The sequence below is a fragment of the Bos grunniens genome, chromosome 12 (genome assembly GCF_055505025.1).
Source record: "Bos grunniens cultivar Pamir isolate PY7600 chromosome 12, Bosgru_T2T1.0, whole genome shotgun sequence".
NCBI classification, from domain to species: domain Eukaryota; kingdom Metazoa; phylum Chordata; class Mammalia; order Artiodactyla; family Bovidae; genus Bos; species Bos grunniens.
The window spans coordinates 36,075,256-36,103,072 of record NC_141176.1 but is presented as its reverse complement, the minus strand read 5'-3'; the positions used below and the strand labels follow the sequence as shown (position 1 = coordinate 36,103,072).

Sequence of the window (27,817 nt, the reverse complement as noted above, 5' to 3'; positions counted from 1 at the left end):
ACCAGGCCTGCTGGCCCCTCGATCCTTGCCCTCCAGCCTCCAGAACTGTGAGAGTAACTGTTGTTGTTGAAGGCCCGGCTCTGGTATGAAGACAGCAGCTGTGTGTCCAGGGAGCAAGTGGGGCACAGAGTGCAGGGGTGGGGATCGAGGAGGCCAGAGTGCCAGTCAGATGGAGACAGGAGAGGAGAAGCTTACAGCCTGATGACTCTGATGGGTGGGAGGCATGAAGGGAAGCAGGAGTCTTGAGAGCAGAGAGCCAGTGTGGGAGAACAGAGATCCCAGGCTGGAGGTAGGGGTCCTACAGGGGCAGGGAGGGGAGAGGAAGGGCTTGGCCTTCATGCCATCACTTGACGCCTCAGCTGACCCTGAGGACCTTCCCTGCTGGGATAGGTCTGGGCCATTGTACCTACAGCTACTCCCAGGAGGGGCCCCTGCCTGCCCCAGGGTCATGAACGGGTTGACAGCAAGGCCAGAACCTGGCGTTCCCAGCTGTTTCTGGACCGGTCTCCGCTGCAGCCAGTCCGTTAGATTTAGAAAATCTTCAGTAGACTTTGTGAAGATGGTTTACTTCCTGACCAGATTTTTATCAGGTTGGATGAGTGTGCAGGAGGAGACCAAGAAAAACTTACAAGGAGGAGAACTGAGTGGTCAGCCGAGCAGAGCCACTGCAGCCTCTGACCAGTGACTCGCTGCTCCTGGTTCTGAGGGAGTGTTTGAGGTAGAGTGACCAGTCTGGGGTGTCACGTGGGTGACAGAGTCCAAGGTGTGTGGCTTGTGTCCAGTGTGGGGTCTGTTGCTCTGTAATAAGACTTAGTGCTTGATGTCACCAAGGCCCCCTCACATCCTGCCTGAAGGGCCTGGATTTACCTGGCGCCCCATCACCTGAGGCTGGGAGGTGCTCCCTCTGTCTCACAGCACTGCTTGCTCATCTGCCAGGGTCCCTGAGAGCAGAGGCCCCTGTGCTCATGGAGTCTGTTGTCCTGTTGCGGGGTGGCGGGGAAGGGTTCAGGGAGGGAAGGGTGTGGAGGGGAGGGAGGGGAGGGTGCAGGGGTGGGGCGGGGGGAGGAGGCTTCGGTTGGGGGGGAGGGTGTGGAGGCCTTGGTTGTCCTCGAGGCTGCTTTTGAGTCTTGCTCTCCCCACCCTGCTCCTCCCCTCCCTCCCAGGACCCTGAGGTCATCCAGCCACAGCATCAGGCTCAAAGCCATTTCATCAGGCTCAAAGCCATTTCTAGTCTCCACTCATGGCTCATCGCCTCTGCAGCAGCCCCTCACTGCTTTTCCTGCAACCTAATCCAGTAGACAGTGTTGCATGTTTCAGTGTTTATGGCAGCAGCACCTGGCTGATAGGTACTGATTCATAAATCATAGTGCAGAGTCCCCACAGATTCTCATATGTGCGTGCTCAGAGCAGTGTCACTCACGATAACCATAAGTGGCTGGAAACACCCCAGTGCCCGTCATCTTGGTGGAGAGGTCCCTGGGACGCGGCTGCCCTCACAGATCCGGGCCATGGTCATCAGCAGGAGGAAGAACTGGACTTTGTGGCAGGGAGCGAGTGAGGACAGCCTGGGGCCCAGGGGCGTCTCCACACCAGCCCTGCAGCTGGAGATCAGGAAGGACCTTCACCAGGGAGGGGGAGGGTAGTGCTGCCTCACATCCTGGAGCCCCACAGCCGCTGGACAAGAACCACAGGGGAGGGGAGGTGGGAAGCTGGGTCCCTCCCTCAGCCAAGATGACGAGGCACCAGCAGTTATGTGAGAGGCCTGCACAGGGCAGGTGAAGGATGGCCATGTCCTCATCAGGCAGTGACACAGTGACACTGGTGATGCAGCGGAGGCCGTGGACTGTGGTGACACAGGGATCCATGGGCCATGCAGCCAGGGTGGTGATGGGGGCAGTGGTGCCTTGGTAGCTGTGTAGGTGTTGTAGGTGTGGGGAGCTCACACCTTCCATCTGTGGTGACAGGAGATGGAGCCACTGACTTCTGAATGGTGGGGTGTTCAGACCATGACTATGGAGAAATCATTCATAAGAAACTTCTTGATGATTAAAACCCTTCTATAGGATGAGTCTGGCAAGACTAGGATATGTAAAATGTGTGTTTCTCCTATCTGTAATTTCAGAAAGTCCATTTATCATGTCTGTAATCTCAGAAGAGTCAGAGAAGGTGAGAAGAGCTTCAGGTAATTTGTGCGTTTGGTACTTTATTTAGGAAAATGAATTTGCACAAGCCAGTAGCTATGCAGATTTAGCTGTGAACTCTGACAGATATAATCCGTCGGCTCTTACTAATAAAGGGAATACAGTCTTTGCAAATGGAGACTATGAGAAGGCAGCCGAGTTCTATAAAGAGGCTCTAAGAAATGACTGTTCTTGCACTGAAGCGCTTTATAACATTGGTGAGTAAAATGGGAAAGTTGCCCTTTTGTTTTCCACCCTCCTGGGTTGGGGCTGGGTGAGAGGAGCCGGCAGGGAGGAATGAGCAGTTTTAGTGGCATAGGCAGACAGTGAAGCTGCATGTGAAGGAAGTGCGGGGGTAGAAGACGGGCGAGTGTAGAGCCCTTGGGGCGGGAGGTCAGTCACCAGGCACTGTCTGTTTTAGCTTCTTCATGCATTTAAATGTGTCTCCTAGTCCATTGCTTGAAGGAGCTTTATTAGTTCTTCTGTGAAAGGGAATTTTTCTATGTTTTATGTAGTCATATTTGGCTTTTGAAAACTTTTGGCTCATTTGTTTATTGCTTTACGAAGCCCTTCCCTGCCTCAAGATTACAAAATCATTTTCCTCTGTTTTCTTTTCATACTTATATAGCTTTGTTTTTTCTGTTTTTCAAATAAATTATGAATTTATTTGAAAGAGGAAAAAATTCAAGAGAGGACTCTGGATTTTTTGTCATACGTGGTCACTTGTCCTGGCACCTTTATGACTTGTCCCTTAGTTGTCCTCAACTTCATATGCCCACTGACTGAATTCTGTAACCCAGCTTGTTTCTGAACTGTTTGTTATGTCCTTTCTATCCATTTGTCATTCCTGCCCCACCCTCCATTTTATGAAAGCTTTGGGCATGTTTTGGTGTCTGCCAAACATCAATGGAATTTCCTGTCTTCTCTCCCTTTTTAACAAATTGTGTTCATTTTTATTTTGACTTCTGGATGAATATTTACCTATGTTTAAATATTCATTCTGTTACTTTGAGAAAATTACTACCAGTGCTAGTATTTATAATTTATGTTTTTTCTTTTCCTTCTTCTCAAGGCCTTACCTATAAGAAGCTAAACCGGCTTGATGAAGCTTTGGACTGTTTCCTGAAACTTCATGCAATCCTAAGAAATAGCGCCCAAGTCCTTTACCAGATAGCAAATGTGTATCTTCCTTAAGAATGGTTTCATTAATTCACTCAGCTGGTGACTGAGTACCACTTACTAGATAAGCTTAACCAGTGAAGTAATTGATGTGGATATATTTTAAAATCTAGCTATCAGTTTAATCGGAGAAGGCAATGGCACCCCACTCCAGTACTCTTGCCTGGAAAATCCCATGGACAGAGGAGCCTCGTAGGCTCCAGTCCATGGGGTCGCTAAGAGTCGGGCACGACTGAGCGACTTCACTTTCACTTTTCACTTTCATGCATTGGAGAAGGAAATGGCAACCCACTCCAGTGTTCTTGCCTGGAGAATCCCAGGGACAGAGGAGCCTAGTGGGCTGCCATCTATGGGGTCGCACAGAGTTGGACACGACTGAAGCGACTTAGCAGCAGCAGCAGCAGCAGCAGCAGCAGTTTAATATGTGATGAAAATATTATTTGAGTGATCGTGTTTTAAAGGGTCATGTGCGTTATAGGAGGAATTGTTTAGAAGTGGCAGCTATTATTAATCTTTAGAAATAATAATTGAAGTAATTGGGTGTCATGTCAAGTCCACACAGCTGTTCACTGAGCATAAATTAGACCCTTCAGGGAGCTCTGTGGTAGCCCAGTGGTTAGGACTGTGTGCTCTCACTGCCAGGCCCTGGATTTGATTCCTGGCGGAAACTAAGATCCTGCAACCTGTGCATCGTGCCAAAAAATCAGAAATAATAATGTTTTACATATATTCTCCTGTTCTTCTGGTAGAGTAGATAAAAATTTTGGGGTAAAAAATTTTAGTTGTAGAGCAGATAGTGTTTGTTATTTCTTTTAGCCCTTTTTTTTTTTTTGCCGAGTTCTTTTCTCCTGAGATGTCACTGTTATGACCTGCTGGTGTCTTGTTCCTGATCAGTTTGGATCCAGACAAGCAATTGATGTGTTTGAGACTATTTGAATACATTTCCTTATTTTTATGTTTTTCTTGTGATGTCATGTTTGTCATCATTAAAAACAGAAGACTTATTTTTCAGTGAAACTTTGGATTGAAATATTTTCATTAAGGTAGCTAATACAAAATAATTAATAGTCTAAGTATTGGTATGAATAAATTATTTTAATGTATGCAGAGGATTTACAAGGCACAGAGCTACAAAAAGCTGTCTTGGGCTTGTACTGTAATTAGAGAAAAACTCATCTGAAAGTAAACAGAAACCATTCTTTTAAAATGTTGCTCATGTTAAGAGAGGGTGAATAATTGAACACAGCATTCACATGTCTTTGTTAAAAACAAATTTTGGATAAGACGTTGAATAAAACAGCACACTGTTAATTCTTGTAGAAATGTGGCGATCTTAGTGGGTAGTAATGAAGCAGAAGGAAAAGCAAGGTGTACACAGGGACAGAAGTGCTGTTTCCAGTGAGACCCCGTTTTTCATCCTCATCCCTGAAGAAAACCTGGAGTAAACAGTGTTACGTAGCACATTAGTATAGACTAAGAAACATTTTTATTGAAATGTTGGCTTTAGGTTTGCTTCTTGATCAATGAATTTAGAAAAATTTTGTTATCCTTAATTAAAATTGTCTAAGATACGAGTTAATGGAAGATCCCAGTCAAGCTATGGAATGGTTGATGCAGCTGATCAGCGTTGTTCCCACTGACTCCAGGGCCCTGTCTAAACTGGGAGGGCTGTATGACAGCGAGGGGGATAAGTCCCAAGCATTCCAGTACTACTACGAGGTGGGTTTGTGGTCTCGCCTACCTTCTATGAGTTGTTTTAAAGAAGACAGCAGGCCTTTTAAGTTTTAAAAATTAGAAATGCTTATTAGCTTTTAACGGAGAAGGCACTGGCAACCCACTCCAGTACTCTTGCCTGGAAACTCCCACGGACGGAGGAGCCTGCTAGGCTGCAGTCCGTGGGGTCGCTAAGAGTCAGACAAGAGTCAGACACGACTGAGCGACTTCCTTTCACTTTCCTGCATTGGAGAAGGAAATGGCAACCCGCTCCAGTGTTCTTGCCTGGAGAATCCCAGGGACGGGGAAGCCTGGTGGGCTGCCGTCTATGGGGTCGCACAGAGTTGGACACGACTGAATCGACTTAGCAGCAGCATTAGCTTTTAAATGAATAGTGATTTAAAATAAAGCATCTGTGGAATATAAAGTTAGTTTTTGATTGAATTTAATAAAAAATAAAAATAAAAAGTTCAAATTCATTTTTCTCCTGAAGGATGATTTCATTGCTTTTGAGTCTATTACATATTTAATTTGACTCAGATTGTGTATCAGTACATCAAAAAGATGTTTATAGGTAACTGAAAAATGTGTCAAGCGAATCTTAAGTTCTCCAAATCTTGTGCAGTTTCAAAGCTTGTACAGTGCTTCTGACAGCTGGTGTGTTTTAATTAAGACATGTCACACTGGGTAAATTACTGTGGCCAGTGGTAAATGCTGCTGACTGAACTGTTGACTAGTTCACTCTCCAGTCATATAGGTATTTCCCGTCCAACATTGAGGTCATCGAGTGGCTCGGGGCCTATTACATTGACACCCAGTTTTGTGAAAAAGCCATTCAGTACTTTGAAAGAGCTTCTCTTATACAGTAAGTAACTGTTATGATTTTGTGTTTAGTTAAATGCCTGAAATCTGATAGACCTACTGCTCTCCTGAACGGCTGTAGTGAACATTCATGCATCATTTCCATTTTCTGTGTTTCATTTGACTCAGTCTTTATTGTGATAAATATATTTCCTTTTTATGCACAAGTTAAAAAAAATTTCTTTAAGGTACTTTGTGTTTTTCACATCTCAGCAAGCAACTATTATTTCTTTATCAATTAGAAAATTATTTCTTTATCAATTAGAAAACTCTGCCAAGGGCAGAGTTTAATTTCTGAAAGAACCCTAATAGAAATGTTTCACTTGTCTCAATGTATAATTGATATACATTATACAGCTCAGTGTCATATCTTTTTGCCTTTTCATACTGTTTGTGGGGTTCTTAAGGCAAGAACACTGAAGTGGTTTGCCATTGCCTTCTCCATATATTATATATTAAGAATAAAACTTTTAAAGATGGCTTTAAGTTCATATCAGAATGTTCTATACATGTCTGATTCAAAAATAATTGGGTTATACCATGTTCTGCTTTGTATTTGAATTTTAACATTAAATGTGGGGCAAGTGGAGGTGGAGGACAAGGTGGGGAGGGAATGGTTATGAGGGTAAAATAAATAAGACACAAAGCCATATTGTGCAGCACAGGGAATATAGCCTGTATTTTAGAACAACTTTAAACGGAGTCATTTGAATCACTATGTTGTATACTTAAAACTAATACTGTAAATCAACTACATATTTGATTTGGAAAAATAAAGTGAGGAGAGCGTTAAGTTATTCTCTAGTCTTTTATTTTGTCAAATTTTTTTCTTAGAAATTTTTAATAGTGGTCTTTAGAAATCCTGGTCATGTTTATTTTAGAAAAAAAAATTCATTTATTTCTTTTTAAGGGGATAAAAAAAGGATGAGTAGAATTCTTTTTTACTTTCTTTTTAGTTGAAGTCTAATTGTTCAAATACAAGGTCAAAAATTGCCATTAGGTACTGAATTTGCAAGCCTAAAGCTCATTTTCCAAGCCTGAGGTACTAAGCCAAAGAACTGGCAAAGGTTTAATATAGAATGCTGAGAACTTTACCCAGATTGGTGAGCTTTATTCTTACATCTAAATAAGGTGTGAATTAGATTGAAGGACTCTGAATCTGAATTTCCTGATATAAATACAGCAGATGATGGTGAAGGACATTATATATATGCTGTTTTTAATAACAAAGATGATCTAATCATATATCGAAAAGTAATCAGAAGATAGTATAGGTAATAGGTATAGGTAATAGGCTTTATAAAGTTGTATGACCACAGATTATTTTTGTTTCATCTAATTTCATCTAATTTATTTCTTTTATAGGCCTACACAAGTGAAATGGCAGCTGATGGTAGCTAGTTGTTTTAGAAGAAGTGGTAAATGCTCTTATTCATTTTAATATATGTTGCTTCTTTCTGTCATTTAGGTCATTATGTATGTACATGTGTTTTGACTTTGTGTATTTATTAATATTAACTTTTGATAAGCACACATATTTGAGGCATTATATGAAAGACACAGTGGTTACCACAATAAAGAAAAAAGTTATGTTCCTGTTGGCAGTACAACCTTGCTGTGTACACACATTTTATTACATCAGTTGCCTGAACTCACAGAACGCCCATCTGTGAAGTGTGTGTGTGAGGTCCTCCGGTCTGAGCTCTGATGTGTAGGTCAGGGGAAGAGAAGCTGCCTCAGCTAACCCGGCAAACCTGAGCTGGACTCTCCTGCTTCACCTCCATCATTCCTGCCAGACTCTGAGGGCGGCCGCCTTCTTATACACGGAGGCCTACACAGGGCCAAAGCTATTTCCTGAGATTTTCACAAACATCTTTGATCCAAAATTCACTTTTTTTTATTCTTTGCTAATATGTGAAGCTAAATTACTTTATTACAAAATAAAATGCCTTCTATTATTAATGTTTCAAAATAAAAACTGCAAAACAAGTTATTTTTCATCTTTTCCAGGTGAATAACATTGCAATTAGTCTCTCAAATTATTTTAAGAAGTAGAACTAAGTTTCAGCCATCACTGGTTTACATCTGCTTTTACCCCTTTTTCAAATTTATCTGTGCATTTTCTTCCAGAGGTTGTATTAAGAATGGTTACTTACGCTTGTGGCAAGCATGAAAGTCATTCTTCTAAACCAGTGAAGTGGTGCCAGTATATGGAATTTAAATTAGTCCTTGGCTGAATCCTGTGAATTTCTATAATTGCTTGTTTGTTTTCTCTTTTACTTATAGGTAACTACCAAAAAGCATTAGACACTTATAAAGATATTCACAGAAAATTTCCAGAAAATGTAGAATGTAAGTGGGACTACAGTTTATAACTTGTGAGGGCATACGTCCTCACATTTTATGTCTAAAGATGTAATAATTACCTTTGCTACAGTAGCTGCCTAGGTAGATACCAACCTATAACTTGTGGTACATGTATTCAAATATGTGATATAGGATCAGAAAAATTGACTATGCAAGTACCTGGTGGTGCTAGTGGTAAAGAACCTGCCTGCCAATGCAGCAGATGTTAAGAGATGCAGGTTTGGTCTCTGGGTTGGGAAGATCCCTTGGAGGAGGGTGTGGCAACCCACTCCAGTATTCTTGCCTGAAGAATCCCATGAACAGAGGAGCCTGGTGGAGTGCAGTCCATATTGTCACAAAGAGTTAGACTGAAGTGACTTAGTACACATGCACACCTTTTTATAGAATTTAATTGTTGGTGGACTTAAATACATCACTGGGAAATTTCCTGGCAGTCCAGTGGAAAGGACTTCACCTACTCACTGCTGAAGGCCCATGTTCAATCCCTGGTCAGGGAACTAAATTCCGCTAATTCCGTAGCCTGGCCAAAAAAAAAGAATTTTTTTTAAAGTGAGGCTTCAGTTAAAAACAAATAAATATACCACTTAATTCTCTTTTATAGCAAAGATATCTATATTTCAAAGCTTTATGAAATTTTAAGACTAGATTTTGGTTTATTATTGATTTTTAAAAGTTTATAAACTCTGGTATTTTATAGAAAAGGCATTTTAAACTATCCATTTAATGTATAACTTTTTGAGGTTGAAAATACACCTTTAGAGTTTATGATAATAGAATGCTAATAATTTTGCTGATACTGACAGCAAATGAAGTTTTATTAGATTATTTTTAAACGTTATATCTTATTTCCTTTTTAAAAAGTTGGCTTTGTATAAAATATTTATTTATTTTAATCTTACTGCACAGTGGATTTGATGCAATTTGAAGTAACAATGCAGTGTTACAGTAACAACAAGATCAGGATCCAGAAGAGGACAAAATAACTGTATTCTGTGTGTTTACTCAGTTGTTCAGTTGTGTCTGACTCTCTGTGACCCTCTGGTCTGTAACTTCTCAGATTCCTCTGTCCATGGGACTTTTCAGGGAAGAATACTGTATTCTAGGTTGTATATTCTCAGTAAACTGTATTTGGCCCTGAGTAGCCTTGGGGCTCGGAGAAGGCAGTGGCAACCCACTCCAGTGCTGGTGCCTTGAAAATCCCATGGACAGAGGAGCCTGGTAGGCTGCAGTCCATGGGGTCGCAAAGAGTTGGACACGACTGAGTGACTTCACTTTCACTTTTCATTTTCATGCATTGGAGAAGGAAATGGCAACCCACTCCAGTACTCTTGCCTGGAAAATCCCATGGACGGTGGAGCCTGGTGGGCTGCCGTCTATGAGAGTCGGACACGACTGAAGCAACTTAGCAGCAGCAGCAGCAGCCTTGGGGCTAAAGGAAAAAGAGAAAACACAGTGGTTTGTATGAATGAAATCTTTACTATTTATGAGCAAAATAGGAAGTAGTTCTTTTGGAGGAAGCAGATCTGTTCAGCTCTTGCTGCAGTCGTGTTGAAACGCCTAGGAGGGTGGGCAAGGTCACTGAGAGACGTCAGTGCTCCTGCTAACATCCCTGCAACAAGTAGAATACGTGTGTGAAAAGACCATTCTGAGTGTTGTCCTCATGACTGAACACAAAACAGCACGTTTCAGTAAAAACATATCTTTTCTGGGCCAAGTTTTCAGTGGCACAGTCCAATCCAGGGGTTAGATATGCTGCATGTTCCTTCAGTAATATTTTTCTCAATTTGGCTTTTGTGAAAAGCAGAGTTCAGAATTACGGCCTTGAAAGGAGCCTAGGAGCAAGGGGTTTTGTAATGCTGCTCAGATGTGGGTTCATTAGCTCACAGCAGTTTCCAAACACCAGTCAAAAAAACAGGATACATGGGGATTACTTGTAAAGCCTGTAAAAACCACAAATCTATAGCCCAGCCCACAGAGAGTCTCCTTCAGGTTTGCAGTGGAGCTGGATGTGTGATTTTTTTTCTGTTTCTTTTTTTAACAACTTTTAATATAATTCTTAAGCTTGGCCACACTGGGAAACTGATGCTTTAGACATTAAATCGGAGCAGTGATAGAATAATCATTATAGTATCCCAGCCCAGGTATTGAACCCGCATCTCCCACATTGCAGGCAGATTCTTTACCAGCTGAACCACAAGGGAAGCCCAAGAATGCTGGAGTGGGTAACCTATCCCTTCTCCAGCAGATCTTTCCAACCCAGGAATTGAACCCGGGTCTCCTGCATTGCAAGTGGATTCTTTACCAGCTGAGCTATCAGGGAAGCCCATTATAGTAGTAGTAGTAGTAGTAGTAATAATAGTGATTCCATTTTGGAAGTGGAAACCCAGCAGTCTGCTAGGCAGAGTTTCCCAGCGTCTGCACCACTGACGTTGGGGATTGCATAATTCTGTTGTGGGGTCGTCCTGTGGATTCTAGAATGTCTAACAGCATCCTTGGCCTCCACCCACAGAGTGCCAGCTGCATACCTTCTGTTGGGTGCTGCCAGGTGTCCCCTGGGGACGCACTTGACATGGGTGGAGGACCACCACAGTAGTCACAGCACCTCTGCATTGTGCAGCAGATCGAGCGCCTCCCAGCAAGGCCGCATTTCTTTCTTTAAAGAGAGTTTAAGATTCCTTATAAAAGTCGAACGATGATCTATGCCACAAGGAATGTCCAGGACACTTGGGCCTGGGTAATTTTCAGAACAGGTGTAGTCAGTAGCCTACCTTGATGCTAGCATAGGAGAAACACTTGCACCCAAGTGCAGCCTCACTTTGAGCAGAGTATTTTTCTGATGAACCCAGAAAAGTCATCAGGTGACTGCAGTGCTGGTACATGGCACTGTTCCTGCCCTATGGACATGGCAGAAAACAAGACAGATGAAAATCCTGGCCTTGTGGAGCTTGGATTCTAGTGGGAAGGAAAAGACAATAAATATATAACATGTCAGGAGTCGTAAATGCATAAAGGAGAAACAGGTGAGGAGCTAAAGGTTTGAATTGTAGATGTCATGGTCTCCCCTGAAGGGCAGCAGGCTGGTGTGCCGAATCGTTCTAAGCCCTCCTTCAAGGAGCCCACTTCTCCGAAGGCCAGGAAGGCAAACTGCAGAGATTTTTCAGGAGAAACAAACACTGTTTGTGAGCATCATTCAGACTGTGTCCCCGAGGATCAAGTGTATTGATTTGTTCTTTGAACACCATGTATAAACACTTCTCTGAAAATGTTTTTCATAATTTAGGTCTACGTTTCTTGGTCCGTCTCTGCACAGACATTGGATTGAAAGAAGTTCAAGAATATGCAACAAAACTAAAGAGATTGGAAAAAATGAAAGAAATCAGAGAACAGGTATCTCACATGAATAAGCTGAAAACTGCTGTCTGTTGATTATGAAAACGTCAGCCTTTTGTGCTCATCTGAGTGATGTCAGGGCTTCTGTCAATAAAACTAAGTTGAAATTATTTTTGTGCTTTAGCGTGAAAGGAGAGATAACTGAAACTGTAGTTTTAGCATAAATTTCTGTCAAAACCTTGTTCCTAATCAGAGGAAGTGCATTAGATTCAATGTAGTCCTTGGTGGGTGGCTACTAATAGACTAACAATGGTAATTTTCCCGCTACAAATAACCACAGATTAATTTATAGACCTGACTTCAGCTGGAGAGTCCACGCCTGTGGGAACCAAGATGCAGGGACTCGTGGGTAGCAGTGGTGGTTTTTTGTTGGGCTGCTCTGTTGTATAGTAGGACATGGCACTGAGAATAGTGCTGGTGCCGGAAGGGTTGTATGCTTTTGTGTTCCCTGCAGTATTTTTACTTCTGAAAGTGAGTACTCCCTCCTGTGTTTGAGACTAGACTATTTAAAAATTTAATGTTATTTTTGAGTATCTGTCTTTCATAGAAAGAAATATATTCTTTAAGCTTAAACTTTTTCAAGAATTTAATTACCTTAGATAATTAAACCTAAGTTCCATATTTGCTTTCAAAATGTGGTTATCTTGTGTTTGCTTGGAGGATGTGATCTGTTTTATTCTTTTTAAAATCTGTCCATGGGATTCTCCAGACAAGAACTCTGGAGTCGGTTGCCATCTCCTCCTCCAGGGGATCTTGCTGACCCAGGACTGAACCTGTGTCTCTTACCTCTGCTTCATTAGGAAGCAGCTTCCCTGATAGCTCAGTTGATAAAGAATCCGCCTGCAATGCAGGAGACCCCAGCTCCATTCCTGGGTCCGGAAGATCCCCTGGAGAAGGGACAGGCTACCCACTCCAGTTTCTTCGGTTTCCCTTGCGTCCCAGCTGATGATGAATCCCCCTGCAATGCGGAAGACTGGGTTCGATCCCTGGGTTGGAAAGATCCTCTGGAGAAAGGAAAGGCTACCCATTCCAGTATTCTGGCCTGGAGAATTCCATGGACTCTGTAGTCCACGCGGTTGCAAAGAATCGGACGTGACTGAGGGACTTTCACTTTCACTTTCTTTACCCCTGCACCACCTGGGAAAACCTCATCGAGCTAAAAGAATTTTAACTTGGTCTTACAGAGCAGGGGCCCCACCCTATACCTATCCAGGCCCCAGAGTTAGATCTCTGGAGTCCAGGAGTCTGTGTTTTAAAAACAAGTTCTCCAGGTAATTTTTTAATCCACGATGTTCAAGAAACACTGGTCTAGAGTTATGCTTCTGAAGGGTTACCTTCAAATGATCAAACACCAGCTTAGGATACAAAGTCTGATTTAAAGAGAAAAGTAAACAAAATAAATTAGGTCATGGACTTTTTTCAACTGTTTTCAAATGAAGAACGATTTGTGTAGACCTGGTGGTTCAGAAGGTGAAGAATCCACCTGCATTGTAGGAGACACGGGTTCAATTCCTGGGTCGAGAAAATCCCCTGGAGGAGGAAATGGCAACCCATTTCAGTATTCTTGCCAGGGAAATCCCATGGACAGAGGAACCTGGAGGACTACAGTCCATGGGGTCACAAAGAGTCAGACATGACTTAGCGACTAAACCACCACCATAGGACAGGTAAATGGATTCACATTTATGTGGGTCAGGATAATGGATCTCCCCAAGCCCCTAGATCCTATATAAGATATTAAAGCTGGAAGTTCGTTTCTGTGGACTGACTTTTCAGAGCAGTGTGTCCTTTTCTGGAACATTTATGGAGAAGATGACTGTTCTCTCTTTGTGCTTTGGGTCGAGTTCCTGGGCCTGGAGGGACCCTGTGCCCTGTTCCTTGGGGGCAGTGACAAATAGCTGGACAGGGTGGGACACTGCAGCCCACAGCAGTGCTGGGTTTTCAGCATTTTGTGTTTCTGCTTCCCTGAACATAAAAACATTAGTTGCAAGAATCTTGTGAAACTTTGCTGTACAACTGGAAAAGAGCAAAACAAAAGAGCTGAAATTGAAGACTATTTTAAATACAACAAGGAAGAGAAAAATGTTAGCCCAAACTAGAGAGAAGTAGAGAATAAAAGGGAATGACTAGGAGGCAAAAGAGGACGGGAGAGAGACAGTTTACACAATGCGGGAAGTTTTCATTGCTCATCCAAAAATGAAGCATACTCATAATTTGTTCAATTTTAGAAATCGAATTTCTAAATTCTTACAATATTCAAAAAGAGAATTCCCCAAGAGGGAGGAGTTATATGCATATATACAGCTGATTTATGTTGTTGTACAGCAGAAACTAATACAACATTGTAAAGCAGTTATATTGTAACATTAATAAATAAAAGAATTCCTGTCTTAATATTTGTCATTCCCATCCCCCCACACCCACCCCAGAGAAATCAGTTTCAAGAAATTCTTTGTTTTGGCCAACTTAAAATACCATGGGACATTCAAAACTAATATAAAATGTAGTTGGTACTTACCCCTAAGTTTCCAATTATTTCCTAAAGCTATTTGAGCAGAAACCATTTTGGCTATATTTCTATATTCCTTTTTCTATATTACGGAAAAAGAGTCCATGTGAAGAACTCTTAAAGGCACAGCTTTAAGTTGACTGTAAAGGAAATTGTAATAAAAGTAGCAAGAATGTTTTGCACATTTTATATATTATTGCATTTACAAAGTTCAAGAAAGAAAACCAGAGGGTAACCCATATAACATTTATCTTTGGTGCAAAGCATGTAGTGGTTTGCACTGGACGACACTGTCCAGGTGAGGCTCTGGTGCCTTTTGTTGAGGCTTGGGGGCCTTGTGGGCTTCCGTCGCCCTGTGCTAGTCCTAGGTTCACCTGTTCAGGAAACAGTCAAATGGGGAAGGTGTTCCAGAAGCTGGTCACCTGGTGGGAGAATAAAAAGAATGCAGGTCACTTCCGCCCAGCCCACAGACACAGTGTGGTCCTCAGAGAGGGTGTGGCTGGACCTCAGGGCCTGGCCCAGAGGCGGGAAGGTGCAGCCATGTTCTAGGGTTTTTTGGAGCTGAAGCCACAAAAAAAGGTCTTCAGTTCTGTTTTCTATTGAATTTGAAGTCAGTCTTCTTAAGGATTCTTGTTAACATCTGTTCCTTGTTCTAAGACAAGGCTCTAACTCTTAGGGAATAAAAGCCCTGTGGTGGACAGAACCCTGGGCTTTTGTCCTTCTTACCCCCAGTCAGCGTTCGGAAACTGTCCACAGTGAAATCAGGTTTGTCCCAGTCTGTCCCATTGCTAGAAAATGGCCACAGACTTGGATGTCAGCAACATCCAGTCACTGGGAGAGTTTGCAGCCCCACCGCCACCCCTGAGTCCTGTGGCCACTCTCAGGGGCAGGCGACAGTGTGGCCGGAGGTCACTACACGGTGGGTCCCTGTGGGGGAGCAGTGTTGTGTGCTCACTGCAGGGAGGATGCCATCTTCCGACACTCCTCTGTTTACATTCTTCTCTCATTTTTCCCCCAAAATGGGAATGGCATCTCTTTTTTTTTTTTTTTATGTTATTGGAAAGACAAGTGTTATTCTAAAAATATAGATAGATGACTTTTGTAAGTAGTATTCAAATTAAAATGTGTAGAGAAAAATCTGAAAATCATTAAACCATGACTTGGAGATCACTATTATTATCATTTTGGTATTTATATTCCCAAGCATTTTTATAAATATATACAAACATATATTCAATACACATTTTAAAATGGGAACTTTTTTTTTTTTTTTTTACAAAAGTGAGATTTTTACGAAATACTGCTTATACCCTGCATTTTCCCCCTACTTAGCAGAACAACCTGGGGAGCTTACCGTGTCCCTGAAGGCAGACCCCTGTCATTTTTTGTGGCTGTTCTGTCACATAGCTGTTTCCTTCACATGTCAGTCCTGTATCCGTACCTCACTCCTCCAGATCAGTCCAGATTCCCAGGAACTTGATGAGGTGTCGAAACTCTGAGAAGATGGCAGCGTCTCTCCTCCTGGCATCAGCACAGACCACCTGCTGAGAAAGAAATGAGACAGGCTTCTCAGTCACTGAAATGTGCCTGTGTCCCTGGGCCTGCGTCTGTACCCGCCCTGTTCGCTGTGGGGCTGGGCCCCTCAGTAAGCCGTTACTGTTGTACCTGCTCCATTACTCTTCTTCCAGGAGGTTCCCCCAGTCTGGACCTGTCCCTCCTGCCCGCAGGTGTCCCTCTTCTTTCCCTACTGGGAGGAAGATTATATGGACATTTGTCTTTATGAGTTTAATTATTTTATCATTGTCTAAGTCTTTTAAATATGCTGGTAATTTTTCACCTATGGGCTTCTTAGGTGGCACTGCTGCTGCTGCTAAGTCGCTTCAGTCGTGTCCGACTCTGTGCGACCCCAGAGATGGCACCACCAGGCTCCTCCGTCCCTGGGATTCTCCAGGCAAGAACACTGGAGTGTGTTGCCATTTCCTTCTCCAATGCATAAAAGTGAAAAGTGAAAGTGAAGTCGCTCAGTCCTGTCCGACTCCTAGTGACCCCATGGACTGCAGCCCACCAGGCTCCTCGGTCCATGGGAGTTTCCAGGCAAGAGTACTGGAGTGGGGTGCCATTGCCTTCTCTGCAGGTGGCACTAGTGGTAAAGAATTCTCCTGCCAATGCAGGAGACACAGGAGATGCAGGTTGGATCCCTGAGTCGGGAAGATCCCCTGGAGGAGCAAACAGCAGCCCACTCCAGTATTCTTGCCTGGAGAATCCCATGGACAGAGGAGCTTGGTGGGCTATGGTCCATGGGATCGCAAGGGTTGGACGTGACTGAACATCTAAGCACAGATGAAAACCAAGTTTCTACAATCAGAGTATAGATATAAATATTTTTATTTTGTTACATCATCTTTGGGTTTTCTTTTGTCTGTGGAGGCAAAGGGAGAGATGGGGTTCCCAGCGAGGTTTCTTTTTAAAAGAAAATAATTTGAACATGTTTACCGATATTTAGAAGACTGGAGTTTTAGGAGTGTTTCATTGTACAGACTTGAGTCTTGGATCATGGAGAAAAAGTGTTTTCTTCTTCCTAGCAGACTACATTATCAATAACCCCATCCATGACCTGATAATTTATAAATAAATTGGAGAGTTGTCAGGTTTGAGGGTGTAAATAATGTGTCCTTTGAGTTATTTATGGAATTATGTTCATAGTATTAAAGATCTAAATAAGATATCAACCTTTGTTGAGAAAATTTAATTCAGTTGTAAATAGTTGTCCAACACTGTCTGTTTCTATTTACTGAATACTGTTTTCTCTCAACAAACCTTTATACATACAAGAAACTGACAGTGTTGGAGGCAGGTTCAGTATTAATTCAAAGATTCTAACTTGAACAAAACACAGAATAACCATAAGATTCAGAAAGAAACCTAAGAATGTCACAGTTTGGAGATAATTCTTATGACTTATGGGTGCTTTATATCTAGGAAAGTAGACTGTTGGGCAGACCTTAGGTGTTTGTGAGATTTAATAGTGCGTTTACTGTGGAAGGTGAATTCCAAAGCTCTGCTGTCTTTTTCCCCCTGAAACAGTTCTGGTCCAGTGTTGTCACATGGGCTAAAGCAGAAACAACACTCTCTCAAGTCCCCTTCTCCCTCCACCTTTTTAGCTGCTGTGTTTAAGATCTGAGCTTTCACATCTGGAAAGTACTTGGTTTTTAAGTTACTTGCAGAAGCATGGGTGACCCTGCCCTGTTAAGCCCGAGTGCCATCCGTGTGTGTAGTGGGACTGGGGTCTCCAGGTTTCCCACCTCATTTCCAGGACAGCTGGGCCTTCCTCCTGTGGGACCAGCTCCAGGGCAGGTCACGTGAACCCAGCTTGGGAGGCAGGACCAGTCAGGCCTGGGGGCTGCGTTTTAACAATAAATCAACGCTTGGCTATGGTGGTCCCTGCAGGATATTCTTATTTTCGCTGAAACAGGACTTGTGTCCAGCGTGTCCTTGTTAACATGTGGTCTTCTTGCTCTAGCGCATCAAATCTGGCCGGGACAGCAGCGGGTGTCCCCGCGGCCGGAGAGACGGGAGTGCGGGCAGTGGTGAGTGTCCATGACCCTGGAGAGGCCGGGGTGGGCAGATCCTAGTGCACTGGCTTCTGCAAGCCCCTTGAAACAATCCAGAAACATCCTATTTGTTTTTTTATATACAGCAAACCTCACTTACTTTCACTTTTAGTCACTTACCTCACTTACTTTAAGTTACTTTTCTAAGCATCAGCCTGCTATATTATGAACAGGTGTTTGCAGGTGTTAGTTGTTAAGTAACCAGCCCTGTTTCTGCTGATTGATGAGTAAATGGTCATGTTGGGTAAATCATCGCAAGTGTCCATACCAGTGAGGTTTGCTGTGTCACAGTGTTCAGATGGATGTTGTAAGGAGGGATTTCACAGGATGCTGATGGACCTCTGCATGTCAGTGCAGAAGTGGTGCCAGCCTGGGCACTGGGCAGCATGCCTCTGGACCAGCCACGCAAACCCTGCTGCTTTGGGCTGCTCCTGAGTTCCTGCTCTGTGACATCGTTACTTAATAAGAAGATTTGTTATGTTTTCCTCCCCCTTTTCCCCGTCAACAGAATCCACCTTCTTTCTCTATTTCAGGGGATAGTAGAAGTTATATTTAGGGGAAGTTGGGTGGTTTTAAGGAAACTAATTAGAAAACCAAGTGCTAAATTGGGATCCAAGTTGTGTCCACACTTAGCCCCGCCATGCACACAGGACTGACTTAATCCTGTTGTCTGCTTGTGGTCCAGGGGGCACGACGCAGGCAGGCCTGGCCTGCAGCTTAGGGAGGCCTTCCTTTCATTCCTTCATTACTGTTGGCTGCACACTGGGTGCCAACGACATGAGACAAGGCCCTTGCCCTCAAGGAAGTCAGGATCGACTTGGAAGGACCCACGAGCCCTGATCTACTGTGGGCACTGCCTGGCGGAGCGGGGCCGTGGCCCAGACAGCCTCTCCTTGAGGGCAGGGCTTTGCTCCCCAGGTGTGTGCAGCCACTGCAGGCAGCAGGCGCCTGGATGCCCCAAGGGGCAGCCCCACTACTCCAGGGGAACTCCAGCTATGTAACACCCCTGGGGATCACCTCAGTATCAGGTGACATCTCATTATTTCAGTGAAATGGGAATGTTCACACTGAGGATAAATTATAGCCCGGGATAGCTTCAGGTCAAGGCAGGTTTTATTCTTGACATGAAGCTGTGTTCCCCCCAGAAACCTGCTTTAGCGCCGTTTGGAATTGGGCTTGTAGATGAGGAACATGGGCCTGCATGCACCAACAGTTCTCAGTGGCTGGGAAACTGTGGATCAGCCTGTGCATCCATGAGAAGATCCTAGGAAGGGCCCCAGCAGCCCTCTGCTCCCGCTCCCCTGCTCTTAGGAGGCAAACTCCCGGGCTATGAGCACATTTGCATTGGGTGTCCCTTTAAGGAATAACCCTAGGGGAGCATCAGTTCTTTACTGAAGTTCAGGATCCTACGCTTCCCTCTAGAAGTCCTCGGTTCAGAGTAAGCAATTGGTTCCTCCCAAACCCACCACCAAACTGCCTTCCCAGGTCATCATGGGCTTGTGCAGTGTGGCTGAGGCCCCTAGAAGGCCTCACGTTTAAAGTCCACTTTGGAAGCTCCGGCCCCCCTAGCCAGGTGTCCTGAGAGCTGCTGAAGCTGAGCCAGAGCCCAGAGGGCAGTGTCCAGCCTCAGAGAGTGTCCCCAGGCCCTGGGATTCTGCCTTAGGCCGAGAAGGGCCACAGCTGTGCGGAGAGGGGCCTCCTGGGGGCCTCCCCGCTGCTGCTGCTGCTATTTCTTAGCAAATTTTCCCTTCTCTCATCCAGCTCATGTCAGCCCAACACAAACAGGCAGTCCTGGTGCACAAACAGCTTCTGGGAGCTGAAGCTGGGCTTCCCGATGGGCCAGGTGTCAAGGCCTGGCCCTGGGGCGGCACCCGGCTCTCTTGCTTCTCTCTCCCAACACTTGCCTTTTTCTTCCTGGTTTCCTGTCATCGTTGATGGCCCCACCTCCTCCCCAGGCCCCCACACTATCCTGGAGCCTGCCTGTCAGCACCTCTGCCTCCAGTTCTCTCAAGCCTGGGGCCAGGCTCTCCCTGGCTTTGGGGTCTGAGTCTACCAGGCTGTGGCACCACTTGGATTCCTCCCCACTTCACCTCCTGGGCCCCTCCTACAGCACCATGGGGCCCCCGTGGACATGGCCCACCTTAAGCAGCGTCCCCTACCCTCACTTGCTCACTGAGAAACAGCACAGCCTGCGTGTTAAAGGGTGCCCAGTCCTACCACTTCCACTTCTGTCCCGGGAGACCCAGTGATGCGTGTTCACGTCTCAGTGTGGACATCTCTGGCGCTTCTGTCTGGGTGAGAATCACAGTTCACAAAGGGGAAAGGGGTTTCTTCATGAGTCCAGTTGAGGCCAGACCTGAGCTGGTTTAAGTGTAGTGTGTTGAAATAAATGCCATGCCTACAACTGGACTTTTAAAGTGTTGCCTAGGAGAGAGGACCATAGGGAACATATAATCAGAATTATTAGTTTGTACAAAATTACTCTTTTTGAAATGTTTGAGGGCCTTTGAAAATGGTTCTTTTTTGTGCATCAGACTGGTCTCATTGTAGCCTTATTTCTCAATAATTTGTTTTATAAACCTCAGTGCCCTTCCTCACGAGGGGTCCTCAGGTTTTATCGTGTATCAGAGTCACTGGGAAGGCTGGTTAAAACAGATCCAACCCCAGCCTCTCTGAGCTGGCCAGTGATGGGCCTGGGACTTTGTGTTTCTGACCCAGTCCCAGCTGTGGTGGTCCCAGGGCCACACCCGGAAAACCACTGCTGCGTTTTACAGGAACGACCTTGTGTGGGTGAGAGGTCACTGTTGCCACTTTTCAGACCCATGGCCACCCAGTGAGAGTCTGTGGCCTCCTAGCCCACTGAGGCTGTGAGGCTGCGGTGGCTCCCAGGCTGTACACAGGTGGTGGCCCAGCCCCTCCCCCCAAACTGGGAGACCTTCGCCAGTGTTTGCAGCATCCGGTAGGATGTGAGCCATGTAAAGACTACTCAAGTGATGCTCTGACTATAGTAGAGGTTCCCACCAAGGGATTTCTTCAAAATTTCAGAAGACAAGAATTACATCCCTTGGAAACTGGGTGTCAGATGAAACAACCAGCCTGTTTTTTGGCAGATAACTCTACTGTAAGATTCATAATGCAGTGTGGTGTTCCCCCAGCATGTTCAACACCTGTTGTTTCCGTTTCCAGACAGTGGCCAGAACTGTAGCGCTGGCAGCAAAGGCGAGCGACTGAGTGCCCAGCTTCGAGCACTGCCTGGCACAGACGAGCCTTATGAGAGCAGCAGCAACAAGGAGCCAGGTGAGTGCCCCTGGCCCGTGGGTCTGCCGGGATGGCGGAGGGGCAGACACGTCCTCCTGGGGGTCAGTAGGAGTTTCTGCAACACAGACAAAGCTTCTCGTGACTTGGGAGGCATTCCTGCTCACTTTGGGTTGCTTACTGTTGACAGTGAGTCTAACCGGTTCTACATTTGCTGTTTTTCCTGTTCCTCTAATGTCACCATCTGCTCTGAAACCCAGACGCCTTCTATGTGGATCCGCTTGGCCCTCAAATAGAAAGACCCAAAACTGCAGCCAAAAAGAGAATGGAAGAGGATGATTTTGCTGATGAAGAGTTAGGAGATGATTTGCTTCCGGAATAGTATAATTTTAATGTGTTATTTATTAAAGGAAAGAAGTCACCTTACAGGATTATACTCATGTTGAACTTTGGATTAAATATCCAAACTTTAATTTTGCACACTGTCCAAACTTTTAATAAGTGTATTCTATTCTATGAGTTATGGGTTTAGGTTTTGTTTTTAATGGAATAAAAACGTGAAAATAATACTTAGGCCAGCGACTGACTTACCCTTTTGAACACACTGATCCACAGTAGGAAGTAAATCTTCTTCCCTAGTGGTTCAGTGGTAGAGAATCTGCCTGCAAGGCAGGAGACTCAGGTCCAATCCCTGGATCAGGAAGATCCTCTGGAGATGGAACTAGCAACCCACTCCAGTATTCTTGCCTGGAGAATCCATGAACAGAGGAAGGGGTCACAAAGAGTCGGACACAACTGAGTGACTAAACAACAGTAACAATGAAATTTGGACAAGAAGTAAATCTCGCAGCACTACCTGGCACCCACACCCACGTAAGTATCCTAATTACTGAGGTATGTGCTGCTCTTTTCTGTAATTTCTTAGACAGTATTAGTAGTGAAAGCACTGTATTGACTTAATGGTTTGTGGCTTGAAAAATACTGTGCTCAGATATACCCTTGATGAGTTGTTGTTCAAGCAAACTTGCTTGGTGTTTGGGGACTGAGTCTGGAAGTTTTGCCTGGTGGGAGCTCCAGCACTAGTGAAGCAGTTGTGTCTTGAAGGCAGGAAGGTGTAGGGACAGGAAATACCAGATCTTGAGCCTCTCAATCTTTTCTGTGATCGCCTCCTCCTGCAGCCTCATAGCACCAACCACCCGAGCAATGGCAGCCTCAAGGGGGCTTCCCCAGCAGGACTCTGGGTGCGGGGTCAAGGCCAGGACTGCCTGCGTCCTCCGCAGTGCACCTGACTGGTTGGCCGTGTCCTGTGGACTTGCACTGGTGGGCAGTCAGGAGAAGTGGCTTGTCTGTGACACCTCATGAGAGGAGGGCCCATCTGTCTCATTTTGTTTCTGCCGTGTGCACATTTCTGTTAGGTGCAGGAGAGAAACACCTAATTAGAGCACGTTCCCTGCTCCCTAAAAAGGTCGTGACCCAATGGGGCAGGTGTTCAGCAAATACATGAGATGTCTGATGTGTGGGAGAATCTGAGGACACTGTCATGACCAAGACAACACCACCCAGTCCTCAAAGAGCTTAAATTCTGGCCGGGGAGACAGATAGTGAATGTAGTTTTAGTGGGCTCTAGGGCAGTTGCTCTTCAGTCACTCAGTCATGTCTGACTCTGTGACCCCATGGACTGCAGCATGCCAGGCTTCCCTGTCCATCACCAACTCCTGAAGCTTACTCAAACTCATGTCCATTGAGTCTGTGATGCCATCCAACCATCTTATCCTCTGCCACCCCCTGCCCTCAATCTTTGTCAGCATCAGGGTCTTTTCCAATAAGTCAGTTCTTCGCATCAGGTGGCCAAAATACTGGAGTTTCAGCTTCAGCATCAGTCCTTCCAATGACTATTTAGGACTGATCTCCTTCAGGATTGACTGGTTGGATCTCCTTGCAGTCCAAGGGACTCTCAAGAGTCTTCTCCAATACCACACTTCAAAAGCATCTGTTCTTCAGCACTCAGCCTTCTTTATGGTCCAGCTCTCATATCCACGCGTGACTACTGGGAACACCACAGCTCTGATGAGGGCAGTCAGAAGATGAAATGAAGGCGCATCAGGAGAGTGTTGATGGTGGAGGAGATGATCTGGGAACCCCTCTGGGAGAGGCGTTTGTATCAGTACCAGGTGATGATTCAAGGGCAGCAGTGCCCTGGGCAGGAGGAGCAGGTGCTAACCCACAAGCAGGAGGATCTGGGGGTGTTGGGGGCAGAGAGCTAGAGTGTCTGGGGCTAGATGTGGTGGGTGCAGTGTGCTCGGGAGCGGGCAAGGGGCTGCTGTCCACCAGGGAGGCAGGAGTAGGTCTTTTCTAGCAACAGCAGAGAGGAAGGTGAGTGATGTGACTTGATTTATCTTCTAGAAAGTGACCCCACTGGTGTCATGGGGATGGGGGAGGGGACCACTCGCAGAGGCCTGGGTGAGAGGTCACTGGGCTGGCCTTGTTCTGGGAATGAGAGCTGTTGGGATTGGTCCAATTCAGCCCATGTTTAGGAAGTGGAGCGTGCCCGTGCAGGAGACTCGGGTTCAATCCCTGGGTTACAAGGATCCTCTGGAGAAGGAACTGGCAACCCACTCCAGTGTTCTTCCCTGGAGAATCCATGGACAGAGGAAGGGGTCGCAAGGAATTGGACACAACTGAGCGACTAAACACCACCACATACTTAATGAAATAAACATGTTGACAGTTCAGTGCAGCCCTGACAAGTGAGAGAAAGGCACACCCAAGTCCTGATGAGGGAAGCCCAGAAGGGAGGCTGATGGCCACTTGCTGCTGAGGAGCTGAGCGGCTGCTGGTGTTGCCTTTTATGGAGGTGGGCGTTCCAGGGGGAAGGCCGTTGGTCACCCAAGGCCAGGGCTGCTGCTCTAATTCCCGGGGGAGAACAGCAGAAATTTGTGGGTGTTAGGTCATGGGAGGGCTGGAAGCAGCACGAGTAAGAAGTGTGTAGAGCCCGGGGCATGGAGGTGAAGGGGAGCAAAGATCCGAGGCCAGACATGGAAGCAAGTTATCTTGGGAAAAGAGACCGTGAGTCGGGAAGTGTGATGCACAGGGGTGTGGGTGGAGGCCTCAGGTATGTGGCATAAACAGCTGTGTGTGGTCAGCCAGCTGTGTGAACTGAACAGAGTAGCTAAAAAGGATCAAGGGACTGGGGTAACTGTTGAACGGTGGGGGGAGGACACCAGGACTTGTTGGGGTGGGAAGGAATGGTGAAGAGGCAAGGTCAGAGGTCAGAGAATTGCAGAAGATGAGGGAAGAAAGTGCTAGTGCCTGAGGTGAGTCACAGGCTGCACTGGGAACCGGTATCCACAATGATCATACCTGGAGGTGGGGGGTGGGGTGTGTGTGCAAGGGGCGAGGCAGGGGAGAGGGATGGGCCTCCACACGCTCCAGTACCTGAGACCTGATGGGGAACGGTGGGTGGAGCCGGGGTAGCTACTTGGAGGCCAGTTTTGAATGACTCCTCAGGTGTCCAAGGTGGGGAGTGAAGAGCAGGGGTGGGACATCCAGGTGCTGACAGAGGACACGGCAGAGGAAGAAGCGCTGACCTTCACAGGAGGGAAGGAGTTCTGGTCTGCCCTGACCCAGAAGGTGAGTGGAAACAGCTGCCCCCACAGTGGCTCTGGGTGCCTAGATGGAGGGCTGGGCTTTTGAGAACTTCCTTCCCTTTTTCTCACTTGTCTTAAGGTGGGATTTGAACTGTTAACATGTTTATTTCATAAGTATGTTCACTTCATAAGTATGTTCTGATCTGAGGGTACTGACTACTGGATTTTGCATCTGTTAGAAGAGAATTTCTCAACTTGGTTTAGTATCAAAAAGACTAATTGTATGTTCTATCAAGTGGGCGAGCAGGTTCAGTGTTTATGACCTTTCACAAAATGAAAACTGTTGGAAAATAAATATTTTCGTTTCCAAGTAACAAGGGAGGAGAGAGAAGTTGCCGAGTTATCAGACAGTGGAAGGTATTTCGTTGAATAATGCAGAGGGAACAGTCTGGTCTGTACCGCCTTACCTTTCAAAGTATTCCCACACCTTTACCAAATTGGGGGGGGGAAAAAAACAACCCACAAACAATATGCTTGTGCATTGCTATGTTTATTCCCATTTTACCATAAAGGAAACAACACAATTTATCTATTAGTCAAAAAAGTAACCTCAAAAGGAACGTTTACTCACCAAGCTGTTAATTGCTTAAATTGGCAATTTCTGTGGGCTTTTTAGCAGTAGATAGGGCGATTCCTCTTCAGTTATAGGGTATTCAAGGCATACAAAAGTGTTGTTTTTCTACACAGCATAACTGAAATGTGTTTTCACCAATGATTTACAAGGCAAATACCAAAGCTAGAAACCGTTCAAGGAACCATAAATCGTGTATTTTCTGTACCTTCGGAAACCTTTCAGCTCTTATCATTCTTTTGTTTTTATTGGCGAAGTATAACTGCTGTGAAATGACCGTATTCACCAGGCCGCCACCTAAAAGCATTAAGGTAGATTTATAGAACGAGCGAGCGCGTTTGGTTGTTCTTGAAGTAGAATCCCTCCAGGTAAGTATATTGTCTTTATTTACAAAGAATCGGTCTTATTTCACACCACTGCTCGTGCGTAGAGTCCCGGCTTCAGGAGCAGGCGTCCAGACACCCAAAGGTGCGCCCAAAGGTGCCGGTTTCCAGCCACAAAAGGGCAGTCTGGGTCGGGTGTCTGGTGCTCGGTTTTCTGAGCTGCTGGGGGGCGGGGGTGGGTGCAGAGAAGGGCCGTTTCCTGGGCGTTTGGGGGAAGGACAAACGGCCGCTTCCCCACCCGGTTCGGAACACTGTCTCCAGTCCCTCAGGAAGGCGTGGTGAGACAGGCTGCCTCCAGGCCCGCGAGCTCCACTCCAGGTGCCCATCGTCCCGGGGCTCTTTCCGCGCGGCCGGACCCTCTGACTTCCCTTCCAGCCGAGGCGCCTCCTTCCGCTCGCGCCGCGCCGCGCGGCTCCGCTCGGACGTGTCCGCGCCTCCGCGACCACCGGAGCCACTTCGCGGCAATGCTGGGGCCGCCGGTGAGTGCGCGGCGCGAGCGCTCGACTCAGTCCCGGGCCCGGGCGGCTCGTGGGGTCCGCGCGCCTCGGACACGCGGGGGCCGCCGAGGGGCCCGGGCGCCGTCACAGGCACTCGCAGCCCGCGGCGCAGCAGCCCGGCCGGCACACGCACACGCGCACCGCACACCCGCGCTCCGCGCGGACCCCGGCTCGGGGCGGCGGCGGCGAGGGGCGCGTGGGCCGGCGCGGGGCAGGGCCGCGGGGTCCCCGAGGACGGCGCACGGGCGGGGAGGGCGCGCGGGGCCCGGCGTGGTCCGCACCCATCCTCCGGGCGGGGGCGCGGGGCCCAGGGGTGGGGCGCGGGACGGGGCCCCAGAGGCGGAGGGCGCGGGGCGGGGACCCGGGACTGGGGGCGCGGGAGACCGGGGGTGCGGGCCCCTCCTGCGCGCGGCGCTGAGCGCGGCCTGTCCCGCAGGTCTGGGCGTTGGTGGCCGGTGTCCTGCTGGCGCTGTCGCCGGGCCGTGCGGGGGGCGCCCCGAAGGCGGGCCGGCGGCCAGCACGGGCGCGGGGCTGCGCGGACCGGCCCGAGGAGCTCCTGGAGCAGCTGTACGGGCGACTGGCGGCCGGCGTGCTCGGCGCCTTCCACCACACGCTGCAGCTGGGCCCGCGCGAGCAGGCGCGCAACGCCAGCTGCCCGGCCGGGGGCAGGCCCGCCGACCGCCGCTTCCGGCCGCCCACCAACCTGCGCAGCGTGTCGCCCTGGGCCTACAGGTGAGCGGGGCGCCGGGAGGGCGGGGGGCGCCAGGGGCCCGGACTCGGAGCAGGCCTTCCCGCAGAGGCCCTGCACCTTCCTCTGAGGGGACCGCGTCCTCCGGGGAATTCGTAGGTCTGCCAGACGCCCCAGGGTTTCTTGAGCACCTGCTCTTTGCCGGGTACGTGGTTAAGTGGAATCCACGGGGGACCGAGCCGGGTGGGCTTTTGTTACAGGGCTTTGTACCGTCGGCCCGTGCGGGTCTTGCAAATGTTTTCCGGGTGCCTGTGCCCGTCCAGGGACAGCTGGACATTGGATCTCAGTAACGCATCTTCCGAGTCTTCTAGCCGTGGCCGACGGTAGGGGCGGTGGGGGTCACCAGAGAGTAACTGAGGTGGGAGGAGAGGAGCTGAGCATGCCGTGGTTGGCGGGGTGAGGATGCGCGCGGCGCCGGGCACTTTGGAGGTTGGAAATCTTTCCATAGTTTCTCAAGAGGTCGGTCATCTCGGAGGAAAGGAGCAGCGTGCAAACAGGGCCAGTGTGGCTGGAGTGTCAGCACACGTGTGACTGTCCCCTTCTTTCCCCGCCATCCCCGTGCCAAGGCGCTCATAGACTGCACAAGGCGGGGGAGCCTTCACTCCGAAGCCTCGAGAAAGGGAAGGGGTGACCCGGAGGAAAGGAGGAGAGTGAGGGACCCAGGCCTGTATATATATGTGCTTGTGCGGGTGTGCATGTGTGTGGTGGGAGCACAGGCCTAGGTTTGACTTTAGCAGGGTTGCAAAGTTGATATTTATCCTTGAGGGTGTTTTTCACTCAAGGAAGCTGTCCTTGAGCAGGGTAAACTGGAAGAGAACACGGATACTCGAACTGGGGCGTAGAGGAGGTGAGGGCAGGACCAGTTCGAACAGCCTTGCTTCAGGAAGTGAAACTGACCAGGCTGAG

The 27,817-nt window shown here is 47.1% G+C and overlaps 2 protein-coding genes and 1 long non-coding RNA gene across 38 annotated transcripts in view; all 3 read left to right on the top strand.

Moving 5' to 3' along the window:
• Positions 1–21,634, top strand: part of IFT88 (intraflagellar transport 88) — a 61,403-nt gene extending 39,769 nt beyond the window's left edge. For 12 of the 26 annotated variants that reach the window (XM_086329787.1, XM_086329780.1, XM_086329789.1 and 9 more), the window contains 10 exons: positions 2,212–2,398; positions 3,253–3,361; positions 4,928–5,078; positions 5,822–5,937; positions 7,299–7,351; positions 8,220–8,285; positions 11,581–11,687; positions 17,720–17,786; positions 20,997–21,107; positions 21,326–21,634. In XM_086329787.1, coding sequence (XP_086185913.1) covers positions 2,212–2,398; positions 3,253–3,361; positions 4,928–5,078; positions 5,822–5,937; positions 7,299–7,351; positions 8,220–8,285; positions 11,581–11,687; positions 17,720–17,786; positions 20,997–21,107; positions 21,326–21,447 — 1,089 coding nt within the window. In that variant the 3' untranslated portion in view covers positions 21,448–21,634. Of the gene's footprint in view, positions 1–2,122; positions 2,399–3,252; positions 3,362–4,927; positions 5,079–5,821; positions 5,938–7,298; positions 7,352–8,219; positions 8,286–11,580; positions 11,688–17,719; positions 17,787–20,996; positions 21,108–21,325 lie in introns of those variants that run through there. The other 14 variants (XR_015138201.1, XR_015138198.1, XR_015138194.1 and 11 more) reach the window with 4 other exon arrangements.
• A 179-nt stretch (positions 21,635–21,813) lies between these two features.
• On the top strand, positions 21,814–23,116 carry LOC147361690 (uncharacterized). The gene is made up of 2 exons (XR_015138209.1): positions 21,814–21,938; positions 22,966–23,116. It is a non-coding gene; the product is annotated as an uncharacterized LOC147361690 (long non-coding RNA).
• Positions 23,117–24,012: 896 nt separating this feature from the next.
• The window catches only part of IL17D (interleukin 17D), a 32,567-nt gene continuing 28,762 nt past the window's right edge, over positions 24,013–27,817 (top strand). Inside the window, exons 1-6 of one of the 11 annotated variants that reach the window (XM_086329792.1) lie at positions 24,013–24,131; positions 24,573–24,695; positions 25,541–25,594; positions 25,679–25,751; positions 25,936–26,145; positions 26,600–26,895. In XM_086329792.1, coding sequence (XP_086185918.1) covers positions 25,556–25,594; positions 25,679–25,751; positions 25,936–26,145; positions 26,600–26,895 — 618 coding nt within the window. In that variant the 5' untranslated portion in view covers positions 24,013–24,131; positions 24,573–24,695; positions 25,541–25,555. Of the gene's footprint in view, positions 24,132–24,249; positions 24,380–24,429; positions 24,696–25,067; positions 25,652–25,678; positions 25,752–25,927; positions 26,146–26,599; positions 26,896–27,817 lie in introns of those variants that run through there. The other 10 variants (XM_086329801.1, XM_086329800.1, XM_086329799.1 and 7 more) reach the window with 10 other exon arrangements.